This window comes from Cyprinus carpio, chromosome A11, assembly GCF_018340385.1.
Source record: "Cyprinus carpio isolate SPL01 chromosome A11, ASM1834038v1, whole genome shotgun sequence".
Classification (NCBI taxonomy): Eukaryota; Metazoa; Chordata; class Actinopteri; order Cypriniformes; family Cyprinidae; genus Cyprinus; species Cyprinus carpio.
The window spans coordinates 22422708-22435626 of record NC_056582.1 but is presented as its reverse complement, the minus strand read 5'-3'; the positions used below and the strand labels follow the sequence as shown (position 1 = coordinate 22435626).

The 12919-nt window shown below is 35.1% G+C and overlaps 1 protein-coding gene across 17 annotated transcripts in view; it reads right to left on the bottom strand.

Moving 5' to 3' along the window:
• The window catches only part of LOC109098356 (calmodulin-binding transcription activator 1-like), a 285375-nt gene that overhangs the window by 49527 nt on the left and 222929 nt on the right, over positions 1-12919 (bottom strand). For all 17 annotated transcript variants that reach the window (XM_042766802.1, XM_042766804.1, XM_042766809.1 and 14 more), the window contains one exon: positions 1598-1669. In XM_042766802.1, coding sequence (XP_042622736.1) covers positions 1598-1669 — 72 coding nt within the window. The remainder of the gene's footprint in view (positions 1-1597; positions 1670-12919) is intronic.

Sequence of the window (12919 nt, the reverse complement as noted above, 5' to 3'; positions counted from 1 at the left end):
TCTGTAATCAATCATTCTTACCTGCCCAGCTGAGCTCAAGCCTTTGTAACTGTGAGAAATCCGACAGCTTAGATTTGCTTTATTACCACTGGGTTCACTCGCTTTGTTCACATGACTTCTTTCTCTTTTCTCCTCTTTTTTGTTTTATGGTTTATCATAATGTTTTCATCCCTCAACTCCCATTACACTTGCATTCTGACTAAACTAAACCACACACACACACACACACACACACACACACACACACACACACACTGAATTATAAAATGACTTTTATAAAAGATATTTCATAGTTCATCTCACGCACCTAAATTGTCTTTCATCCAAACATCAACCTGTTTTATGATATACTTGACTATAAATATACTGTTTGATGCAATATTTTTTATTAATACTGATACTTTCTGACTTTCTGATGATTTACTCATAAAGAAATCCACTTGTTTTGTTACTGAATTAATTAGTGTGTTTGAACAAATAATTTGACTGAATGATTCAAATGGCTCACTCAAACTCAGAAAGTGAGTAATCTGAATCTAATTTGATTCAGAAAGTGAGTAATTTGAATCTAATTTAATTCAGAAAGTGAGTAATTTGAATATTAAGTAAATTATTTACTTTACTTTAAGAAAGAAAAAAAGAATAGCTTTGTCAGATTCAGCTCACTTCTGGAGGCAATTTCGTCTCTGAAGTATGAGCCCACACACTCACACTTGCTCATGGTGGGGATTTTCCATTGATTGTTTTTATACTGAGCTAATAATATTTTCTATCCCCTGCACCTAAAGCTAACCCATTGCATTTTTATATTTTCACGAAGACATTATTTAGCATGTTTATTAAGTCGTTTCCTCACGGGTGCCGTTTGCTGCTCCACACAATGTAGATGATTTCAGGTTTTACTATCCATGAGGGGACATTTGGTCTCAACAATGTAGGCAAAACCTCACACACGTACCCAAACTAACACACATATACAAATGTCATACACATGCTAGGACCTGCACAACTACTAATTTTACCTTCAACTAGTCAACTAGAACCCCAAACTGAGGTATTTTAGTTGACTAGCCACCGTTTAGCTAATGATAATGATGTGGCGTGCAGAATCAGCGGTCTGACAGCCAGCCGGGACCTGTGTCCCGCACCGCTGAGATGATGAGGGTAAGAAATGAAAGCTTGCACATCTCGACTGATGCTGCTTGCAGCGCAAAAACCCTCACATCCCGCTCACTTATAGTTTCTGTCAGTCTGCGGACAACACTTGGGGAGCTTCACAGGTCTCAGAGATTGACCAAACGAACTGTGTAGTTCACTTATAAACAGCCAAAAGCATCATCTAGCTGTAGAACTGATCGACTACTTTGTACGACGACCTCTGGCTGCTAATAAACTCAGACAAATGTCTTCATGACCCTCAATTACCGCCGTCGCTGTCAGACTGTTTGTGCATTTAACAGAGAGGGAGAGACATAGAGCTCAAGACGACAGAGTTATTAGTTACAGGATGGTGGTGAAAGATGTTTGGAGTTGTGACAGTCCTGCATATGAAGCATCATTTAGGGTTAAGTAGTAAGGGAAGGAGCGGAACTCTTACCTGCAGCAGCCAGTAACAGCGGCGGTGGAACGTAGGAATGATGGAGGAATGGACATAGCAGCCGTACAGACACTGAAATAAAACACAGAGCACACCGTCAGGAGAATAAACACACAAACATCAGATCAACAGCAATACATTGGCAAAACAAAAACTACACAACCATCACTACACTCACAAAAATAAAGGTTCTTTATTGGCACTGATGGTTCCATTAAGAATCTTTAACATTCATGGAATCGCTCCATTCAACAAAAGCTTCCTTATAGTGGAAAAAGTTTCTTTAGATTTATAAAATGGTCCTTGGCAATTCAAAAAATTCAAGTCAGTGGCTACAGACACTTTGAGAGTGAAAAGAGAATATACACGTGACACAAAATGAATATCCATGCCTCTTGACATTTTGAGCGCTTATGAAGTGAAACTATCAGTCTCTGCGAGAAACTGAACATTATTTACAACATTATTTCCTGAAATTCAGAGCCTGGTTCTTTTGGACAGTTCTTTTCAACAACGATTCACCAGTTTGTTTGTGTAATCATGTAATGATGTCATCTATACACAATAATATTATTAAAGCACCAATAATGTTTTACATGTCTACAGCACATGAAGTGAATAAACTAGTCTTAAACAACTCACCTTTTTATATAAACTGTGAGAAACTGGTGAACTGGTTCATCTACTTCCCTAAAAAGAACATGTTTAAAAGAATGATGCCTGGGGCTCTGGATTACAGGTGATAATGTTGTAAATAATGTTCAGTTTCTTGCACAGAGCAATAGTTTCACTTCATAAGACATCAAAATATCGTCAGGAGCCCCAGGTATTCATTTTATCCTGCCTGTGTATGCTTTTTTCACTGTTTCATATGTTTCTCAAAGTGCCGGTCGCCGCTGACTTGCATTTTATGAATCACCAAGGACTCACGGTTTCAGCTACTCAAGAAAAAAAAAGTCACCTACATTTCTGTGAATTAACAGCACATTTTTGGGTAAACTATCCCTTTAATGAATAAGTTACACAACACAAACCATCTGCACAGTAAGTGCATCATAGCTCTATTACTGCAACAATGAGGTCATCATATTACAGCCATATAGACACACTCTTTTTTGTTCCCTCATTCTGTCACATAAAAATGACACAATCCTTCCTTGTATGATTCTCTTTATGACCGGATAAAAATATCCAGAGGGACGTGATCTTTAGACACTCGCTGTGTGTGTAACTGGTGTCCTTCATATCGGGTCAATAACAGGAGGAATGTAAGGCTATTTACAGCACTGGATTACGAGACCTGTCTCAGATCTTATTGTACATTTGGCTGGCTGAATTTTACAGGAATGAAGCTCATCTCAGCGTATCATTTTTTAATGCCAGTTATGCAATAATGCCATTACATATGTCAAATAAATAAATAAAAAAATAAAGAATGAAAAATGTTATGGGTTATTTCATTATTATTATTATTGTTATATTTTGTATTATTTATATATATATATATATATATATATATATATATATATATATATATATATATATATATATATATATATATATATATATACTGTATATATATTTGCAACAAAGAACAGCATTTACAAGCAATAAAGAAAATATTTTAAGAGGGTTACAATACTGTAACGTGAACTAAAGTCTATTATAAGTATAATCCAAATACATTGTAAAAAATATTTTACTGAAGTTGAAAATAAAGACAATTAGAGTATGTTTCTAGAAAATAGCATTTCTATCTTTCTACTTCAAAATTTCATGTTGAATTCAGTGTTAATTTCCATTTCTTTGTAATTATTTGTAATGCATGACCAATTTATTGTTTCAAAGTAAATCCTACACCAATTTGTTTCAACTTTGAGAATTACTTCACTTCCTGTTATCCAAAGCTCAAACTTTCACCTGTCCAGTACCAACAAAAGCTACAGATGTGTATTTTGCTAAAAATACATGAATAAATAGACAAAGCTGATGCAATTGTTTCTGAAAAAACAAACAAACAAACAAACAAAAAAAAAAAACCCAGCTATGATTGATTCCAAGTAATTATTATTTAATTTCAAAGCTTATTAGCACAGTGTACTCTGAATCTGATCATCGTTTTATTTCATTCTAACCTGTTAGCATTTAGAAAAGAGGAACGGTTAGTTAGTTACTCCTAAACACTGATTACGATGCACACTGCGAATGAAGTCCAGTGAAAGGCGTGTCGTCATCCTCCCGTCAGCGGCGTGGAGGTGTTTGGTTTCAGTGGGAGTTGTGTGGAAGTGTTTGGTAACAGTGAGATTAGGAGATGACAGCGTCAGAGGGCATTATTTGCCATCTGGGGCCCAGACAGATGCCAGAGGCCCACACACTGAGCAATTAAAGCCTAATTACATTCACACGATTAGATCAGCGCCATCGTCGTGTCTGAGACACGCTCCTACGCACAGTAACGTGTTCACACACACACACAAGCACACACACAGGCGCCAAGGTGCCTTTCAGTTGGGTATATCGGCACTGAACTGGATGCTAATATCTAAATATCTCCTACAGGGGAAATGTGAGCCTTTTCCTCATGTGATTCTGCTGTACAAGGTTTTCTCGGGACACTGATATGTTGTTTTCATAAGATAGGACAATGAACCCCCAGGGAGATGTCTGCTGTTCATTTTTTGTGTATTTTTCAAATGGTGGTAAATGCTCTACACAGTTATTTTAGTATCATTGAGAAACTGTTTGTTTTATTAATTTATTTTTACATTTTCTATTTTCATTTTTAGCTAAATTATAGTTAAAGTTTTAGTAATTTTGTTGTGTTGTTGTCTTTACAGATTTTACACATTTTTATTTCAGTTTTAGATTTGTTTTTATTTTTGTTTTCTATTTTTATTTTAATTTTAGCTAAAGTTTTAGTATTTTGCTGTATATTTTTTGTCTATACAGTTCTATAAATTTTTATTTCAGTTTTTATTTTTAGATTTTCTGTTTTCATTTTAATTTTGGTTAAAGTAATTTTGTGTGTTTAGTTTTTAGTTTTAGTTTATACACATTTTATTAATTTGACTAGTTTTTGTTTTTATTTTTATATTTTCTGTTTTCATTTTAAAGTTTTAGTATTTTTGTTGTGTGCTTTAATCGATACAGTTTTTATTAAAAAGTTTTTATTCTTATATTTCCTGTTTTCATTTTAACTTTAGCTAAAGTTTTATTAATTTTTTGTAAATTTTTAATTTCAGTTTTAATTTGAGTTATTTTAGTACATCAAGTTAAACTAAATGAAAATAAGAAATCTTTCCTTGGCAACTGGCTGAAATAAAATACGTTTTTGCAAAAATATTTTCATTTCAGTTTACATGTATTTTATTTATAGAAGTTATTTTTTTAAATGGATTTAGTTTTATTTAACTCTTATAACCCTGGTCCTACAGGGCCGTTTAGTCTTTGTAGAAATGTTTTACCGCATAAATTTTTAGTAATTATGAACCTCTAAAAACAATGAAATATCATACACTGACATTTTCAGTGATGCTGTATGTCAAGGACACAGAGTAAAACTAGAACGGACTCTCATACCAAACTCATTATGGACTACAGGATTTTTCGAATTTGATGTACTATCCAGACAATCTACTGTACATTACAAATCTCCCTCCCAAGATTATTTATTAAAAAGAAAAAGAAAAACATGAATCTTGATAATGATATCAGAATGATGAGCACATTTCCATATGACCGGCTACATTTCCATATTAACAGCTATGAAGAGGTTAGCCAATCACAACAGAGGTCATTTACAGTTTAATTCTTTAGGGTCAGAGAGTGGAAAACCGTCATGAAATACTAATTTACGACTTTTCTGGTGAAAGAAACCTAACATTATACGTGGAGTATGGGGGGGGGGGGGGTGGGTTAGGGATCAAATGCTACAAAAGTGTTGAATAGGAGAAGATGCAAAAATGCCTTTGATATTCATTTTTCTCATGCTGGGTAAAAAATGACATCAAACAGTAAATTCAGGCTGAATCTGTAGCACAGCTCAGCAACCATGTTGTGAAATAAAGTCAGAGAAGCACAGATGAATCTTTCTGGGCAGAAAGTGTTTGTGTTTAATGCTCTGACTCTGTTGGAAAACTCATTCTGTTTGGGGATCGGGTGTCATCAGGGATTTGAGCTGCCAGTCTCATTCAGAAAATAAAATCCAGTACTGCTGGATATGGCAAAGCAGATAGCGGCAACTCAGTTAGTCTGATAGGGAACTTTCTAAAAAGTTGGTCTGCCGTTATTTCAACTTTAAACTAACTTTTTAATACTATTACTAGTATTTGATACATTCTCACAAATGTAGGAAGAAACATTCGTTGTGCAACATTGTTTCAACATATTTAAACATTTTCAAAGTATATGCAGAAAATTATATGGATCTAAATTATATTTCTAAAAAATAATAATTGTACAGCATTTTATACATACTATATAAAAAACATGACTCACTATTGAAACATTTCAAATCAATAATGTTAAAGGGATAGTTCACCCAAAAAAATGTAATTCTGTCATCATTTACTCACTCACAAGTGGTTCCAAACCTGTATGAGTTTCTTTCTTCTGCTGAACACAAAAGATGATACTGTATTTTGAAGAATGTTGTAACCAAACAGTTGACGGTAGCCATTGACTTCCATGGAATTTTTTATATAAATTTAATTAAAATTTTAAAGTTTTAGCTATTTTTTGTCTATACAGTTTTTATTAATATTTATTTCAGTTTAGCTTTAGTTATTTTGGTAAATCAGGTTAAACTAAATGAAAATGGGAAATCTTTGATGGTATTTGATGGTAGCCATTGACTTTTGTAGTATGGGAAAAATACTATAAGTCAAAAGCCAACAACTACTCTTTGGTTACCCACATCCTTCAAAATATCTATTTATCTAACTATGGAATTTTCTTGGTACATACTGTCCATTCACAGATACTAATATGTACTTAATTTTTCTAGAGGCTCATACTGTCTAAAGTAGCTGACAGAGCCCTCAAATGTTTTTGTACAGAAACAGGTAAACAGGTAAGTGTGTTTGAGAAAACAAGTGTTCATCTACAACCTGCCTTATTGCTCTGAACTTTAACCCAAATCCACGATGAAATAACCATCAAACTGTCCTCATATCAGCAGCGAATGGCCACGAGCCCGGACAGATAACTGCAGGACAGAGGATGCTGCGTCTGCAGGAACAGGAGGAGAGCAGTGTGCTACCTGGCACAGGCGGATCACAGGGAACACCAATGCTGCTGTTTGATGCTGATCAACAGAGACAGATCAGAATGAAAGTGATGGGAACAGGACGTGCCGGACACACATGTGTGAGTGTCTGTGTGCTGGTCACATCTCCGCCTGAGTGAAGACATGCTGTCCGTTGATGTTAATGGTGATCCGTCGTCAGGGCTGGGCAGAGGGCCAAAGGCATTAAGTGGAATCGAATTCCTCCAAACTAGCTTTAATCAGCAGGTTTTTAAGGATAGAATTACTCTCTCTCTCACACACACACACAGCCAAGGTTAAAGCACACAAGAGTCAGAGGCTGGGAAAAGGGATGACATCACGTCTGTGTGTGTGTGTGTGTGTGTGTGTTTAGCACGTTTGTGCACCATTAAGAATTAAACTGCCTTTCAAGTTCCAGTTCAATTCCAGAAGTGAGGTAGCAAAGAGGATGCTAAATTATAAATCTATTTTATACTGCTGTTTAAAAGTTAGGGATCAGTAAGATTTTTCATGTTTTTTTTTTTTTAAGAAGTCTCTTGAAATATCAATTCTATTTAAAAAACTACTTTATATTACATTATATAAATTAAACACATCAACTGTTTTCAACATTGATAATAAATCAGTATATTAGAATGATTTCTGAAGGATCATGTGACACTGTAGACTGGAGTAATGATGCTGAAAATTCAGTTTGCATAACAGGAATCAATTATATTTTATACTTTATTATAGATTTTATACTTTATTATTTATTACTTATATATAATACATTTTATTAAAACAGAAACAGTTTGATAGATTTGAGAGTATTATATCATATCCAGGAGGTTTTGCATGCCGTTTTGCATGTGCAAGACTAAATGTGTCAATTTTGCATCCCTGGCAGTACCAAACAACATTGCCAAAATGAAGACCATCTTCTGCCACTGTGTGGTACAGATGTAGCCCCGCCCCCAAATTATGCCATTGGTTGAGCCAATATTGTATTGTGCAATTGAACTCGAAGAAAATTATTAAATTTTATGTAGTAATGACACACTTTACTTTTCAATACATATCATTCTGTGTATTCTTTTTAAATCAGCACAGATCAAATGTGTTTAAAGTCTAGAGATGCTGTCTGGGTCTATTACTGGTGCATACTGACATATGGACCTTTCCATGCAGCCAAAGCACTATATATACTACCATATTCTCAAAAAGCATCGCCTGGAGAAAGACAGAACAGAGAGAGCGCTGGAATGAGAGAAAGCCAGAGGTGCTGTACTCATGTAAACACTTCTGTGATTAGAAAGGGAACTGGCCATTTCCTAAGGACGCCGGTCAGAAAAACCTCCGCTTACAACAATCATTTTATCCTGGGGAAATTGCATTGGAGCCTGGAGCACTGTGAATACTCACATTCAAAACATCCTCTGGCTAAAAATCCTTCAGTCTGTCAAGAGCGCCTTTCCTTTATCTAACCGTATAGATGCACTCTTCTCTTCCTTTTCCCCCCTCTTTCTCTTATCTCCCTGCCGAGGGTGGATTTTTATCGGCCGGCGATAAGGGTCATCCTGAGGCGGCTGTGATTGGAGGCATTGGAATGGGCGAGGCAGAGCCATTGAGAGTCTGAAGAGGCACCAAACCGAATCCCCGCTGATTGTGCTGACATACAGTTAGCACCTGAGGGGCCGCGACTCAGAGGAGACTACTGATGAAGAAGGACAGATACACCCGTCTTTCTCCTCTCTTTTCATGGCCACTACCGATTCAAGCGCCCCCAGGACAGTTAGCCACAGTACAGGCTTTATAAAGCAATGTGCAAATCACCTCTTAGGACACATGGGGTTATTTCAAGTGTCCGAATGGACTTTTAGCCTTTGATGAGCTGAATGACGATGAGCTAAAATCACGGAAACATACAGCACAAGAGTTACAATATTTTGTTTATCAGACAAGATTAAAGGATTATAACACTCAAATATGTATTTCTTTTTCCAGTTGAACACAAAAGCAAAACATTCATGCTGCCTTTTCTTCTTCTATAAACAAAACATAATTACAGACTGTCAAGCTAACAACAACAACAACAACAACAACAACAACAAAAACAATTATTGCCCCCTAATTCTCATATTCAAACAAACTTCATTTATGAAACGATGAAACTACCTTATATTTACAAATATATTGGATTTTTTTGTATCATATTATAATGCCATAATGTTTATAATAATATTTTTGAAATCTATGGTTTATGTAGAACTAAGCAGTGCACAAAATTCACCTCACTAGTCCTCACAAATGTGTTTGGTGTCTTCATGAAGCCACCTAGCTTCGCTCCTGACCTCACACATCCCAGCAGACATTAATAATGGAGATGTACCTAGATGAGGACGTCGTCAGCGGTGTAGGAGCATTACTTATAGATGGACATTAGCACAGGAAATAGAGCAGAGGACAAGGAAGAATCGTCTTTACGGTAAAGGTCAGTGGTCTTCCTCATTCTGTCACTTCCTGTGAGATCGTGCCCTGCTCACCTCACAGACCTTGCCCTCCAGGATCATTATTGGCAGAACTGAATCTGCCTTCGTTTGCGCTAGTTCTAATGTGCTTCATCCTAAAATTGTATGAGTATCTGGGGCTGACAGAACCCTTGAGAGCACCATACGCTGTTAAGGAGAAAGAAATGGTGCAAAGTTTTGTTCCCAGGGTCTCAGCTTCAGGTGGTCAATAAGGAAAAGCTCTTCTTAAATTCAGTTCAGCTATAAATCACAATTAACACATTCACAGGTCTGACCCCTAAATGATCTGTCTGCCGGCTAATATTCCCACCGCTGCTGCTGGAGGAAGGGATGGACAAAAGTACGGCCAGGAAAAGAACAACAGAGCAAGAAAAGTAGGACGAGGGAATGATGAAGGGTGGAAGCGGTGGAAAAGGCTAATGGAGAGAGAAAAAGAGAGAGAGGTAAAAAAACGAAAGAGTGAGAGAAACAAAGCAGAGCAAGATAGTCCTGCATTCTTCCCGTGTGTTATGTGGCATCTTTAATGTAAATGTAAACATTATGTTATAATATCATATACTAAATAATATATTATATAATCTGTATTATTTAGTAGATAACGTATTTTTAGTATTTATTATTCATTAGTATATTATATTTATAATATAACATTATTAATGTAATATTATAATTTTATTATACATAGTAAATGTGTATATACACACACTATATATTATTATAATTTTATTATATCTAAATCATATATATATATATATATATATATATCTATATATATATATATATATAGATATATATCTATTATAATATTATATAAATAACAATCAAAATTTATTTTGTAAATAATATCCTGTTATAGCTAATTATTTTATATAGTAGCCCAGCTGCATGTCAAAAATAATAAATACATATATAAATACATAAAAAGAAACAAACAGAAAAGTGGCGTGCTGACCAGGTGTCCGCTTTATTGATTATAATGGGAGCGATTTAGTTTTGATGAGTTATGATGTGTCTCTCACATCTACTTTAGGGTCTGTGTATGTGTATATGAAGTAGTGTACTGTAGGGCGAACACTAACAGCTTCCTGCCAGATTTGGGATATATATATAGAGAGAAAGGAAAATAAAGCTTCATATTTCATTGGCGTAAGAGGGAAGGATGGAAAACACAATTTCTTTGGGCAGAGGCTCAGCGCTGATAAAAAAGCTATTTGTATTCCACAGTCATTCAGAGGCTTTGGCCTGTTTGGCGGCTGCATATTTGTAAACACGGGCCCTTCGGAGCTACTTAATCTTTCAGTACACTAACGCCGAGCGCACCATGAAAGAGAGAGCGAGAGAGAGACAGAGGTGGCAGAGGAGGTTTTATACGTGTTGCATGGTAAAACTGCTTATATTTTCACTTCAGTATGGATGTACAGCAGTGGAGGACCACACTGTGATGACCGCGCTTCAGACAAAACACAAGCTATGTGCTGAAATACAAAGCTGTGTTTGAACTGTAGCGGGAGGATGATGTGGTTTGTGTGACTGAAATGGTCTTTCATGATTGTCTGGGATCAGTAGGTCACAAACAGGCATGCTTGTATGCTCATTCATTCCTACACAAATGCACACTTATGGACTGCAGAGGTCAATGTCTGTGTGTGTGTGTGTGTGTGTGTGTGTGTGTGTGTGTGTGTGTGTGTGTGTGTGTGTGTGTGTGTGTTGCCTGGTTAGTGGGGTGTGATCGAGCCAATCAGAGCTCCACCTGTCAGCAGGTGACTCTCCGGCCCACAGGTACGACCCTCAGATGCTCACTTACACACAGTTAATCCAGATAAATAAACACACACAAGCCAGACTACAGCATTCATAAATATGGAGCATTATTTAACATTGATTTTTGTAGCATGTGCATGTAGACAAAAAAAGTTTCCAATTGATGCAACTGAATAATTAATGAGTGTTTGCTACATCTGGACTTACAGGGACATTTTATTGCTCAGATGTTGCTCCTTAATAGCTCAGAAGACATAATTAGACATCTTAAATAAAGAATTAACAATATCTTTTATACTTTATTATAGATTTAACTCTAATGGAGTTTATTTGTAAAATATAAAGATTCAAATAGAGTTCCATTGTACCTGTGTATAATGACAATAATCTATTCTATTCTATTCTATTCTATTCTATTCTATTCTATTCTATTCTATTCTATTCTAATGTTCGAACATTTCCTAATAAAAATAAAAATACACACAAATGACAGTTACTGTTTTTATAAAACTAGCTATGAAATTACACCAATAAAATTGGTTATAAAATAAATTTATAATTTTTGATTTTGGAAATTTAAGAGAAATGTTTGAATTTGTTTTGAAATATTTTGACTTAAAACTTATTGGAACATTTTATTGGTTAAACACTGTAAATCTACAGAAGTGTTGTTATTGTTAAATAAAAAAGATTAAAAATTGTTTTTGGTAAAAAAGAAAATGCGTAAATAAAACAAAACAATGGAATAATGAATATAAATATCAGGTTAAAAACTTAAATTAGAAATGTTACTTTGGCAACTAACTCAAATAAAATGTGTTTAATCTTAAGAATATAAATTACTTAAAATTAAAACGTAAAATATTTTAAATATAAACAGAACTATTAAAACAAAAACTAATAAAAATGACAAAGGGACTAAAATTATTTTTATTTTTAACTAAAATTTAAAGGAAAACTGAAAATAAAAATGAAAGCGAATTTAAATTTAATAAATGCTACATAAAAATACAAAAATTCTACTATATACATATACATATACATATACATATACATATACATATACATATATATGTATATATATATATATATATATATATATATATATATATATGCGATCTGACCAATCATAAAGCTGAATCAGTCATTTTATCCAACAAACAAACCAGACAGGAGAGTAGATTACCGTTGGTGGACTTGAACCTGTCTGTCAGTGTGTTGTCAGTGTCTTCTTTGCTCCGTGATGCATTTTTCACTGCGTGAGAACATGATGTGTGGCATGAGAGTGCCATGGTTCGTCGGACATAGCAACACTAACTAAGGGGGGTGGGTTTTTGTGAAGGGTCATTTGAGGTCTCATTTGTGCTTGTTCTTTCTCACATCCACGGTGGTTGTTTTGTTTGCACACAATCAAAAGATTTCAGAGAATCAGCTGCTACAACAACACCAGAAAATTACATCAACAGCACAAGCTTTCCGAAAACTCAGCATCAAACAAAGCACAGCAATCTTATCTAAATAAAAGAGTACAAATCAAAGCAGTGTTACTTTCTTTAACAATACAGGAAGAAAGTCTAATTAAAAAACAAACACAAGTCTGATGGCGGACGACACGCGAGTGAATGGGGCCTCATCGATCTACGTTGACGCCAAGCTTCAGCGAGGCCGCTGGAAAGCAGACACCAGGAAATGTAAGAATGACGGTAAGAGAAAAGAAAAAAGAAAATGCGGTGAGAAAAAGTACCCTCTTTCCGTTTGGTGACACAAGGGATTACATCCAACCCC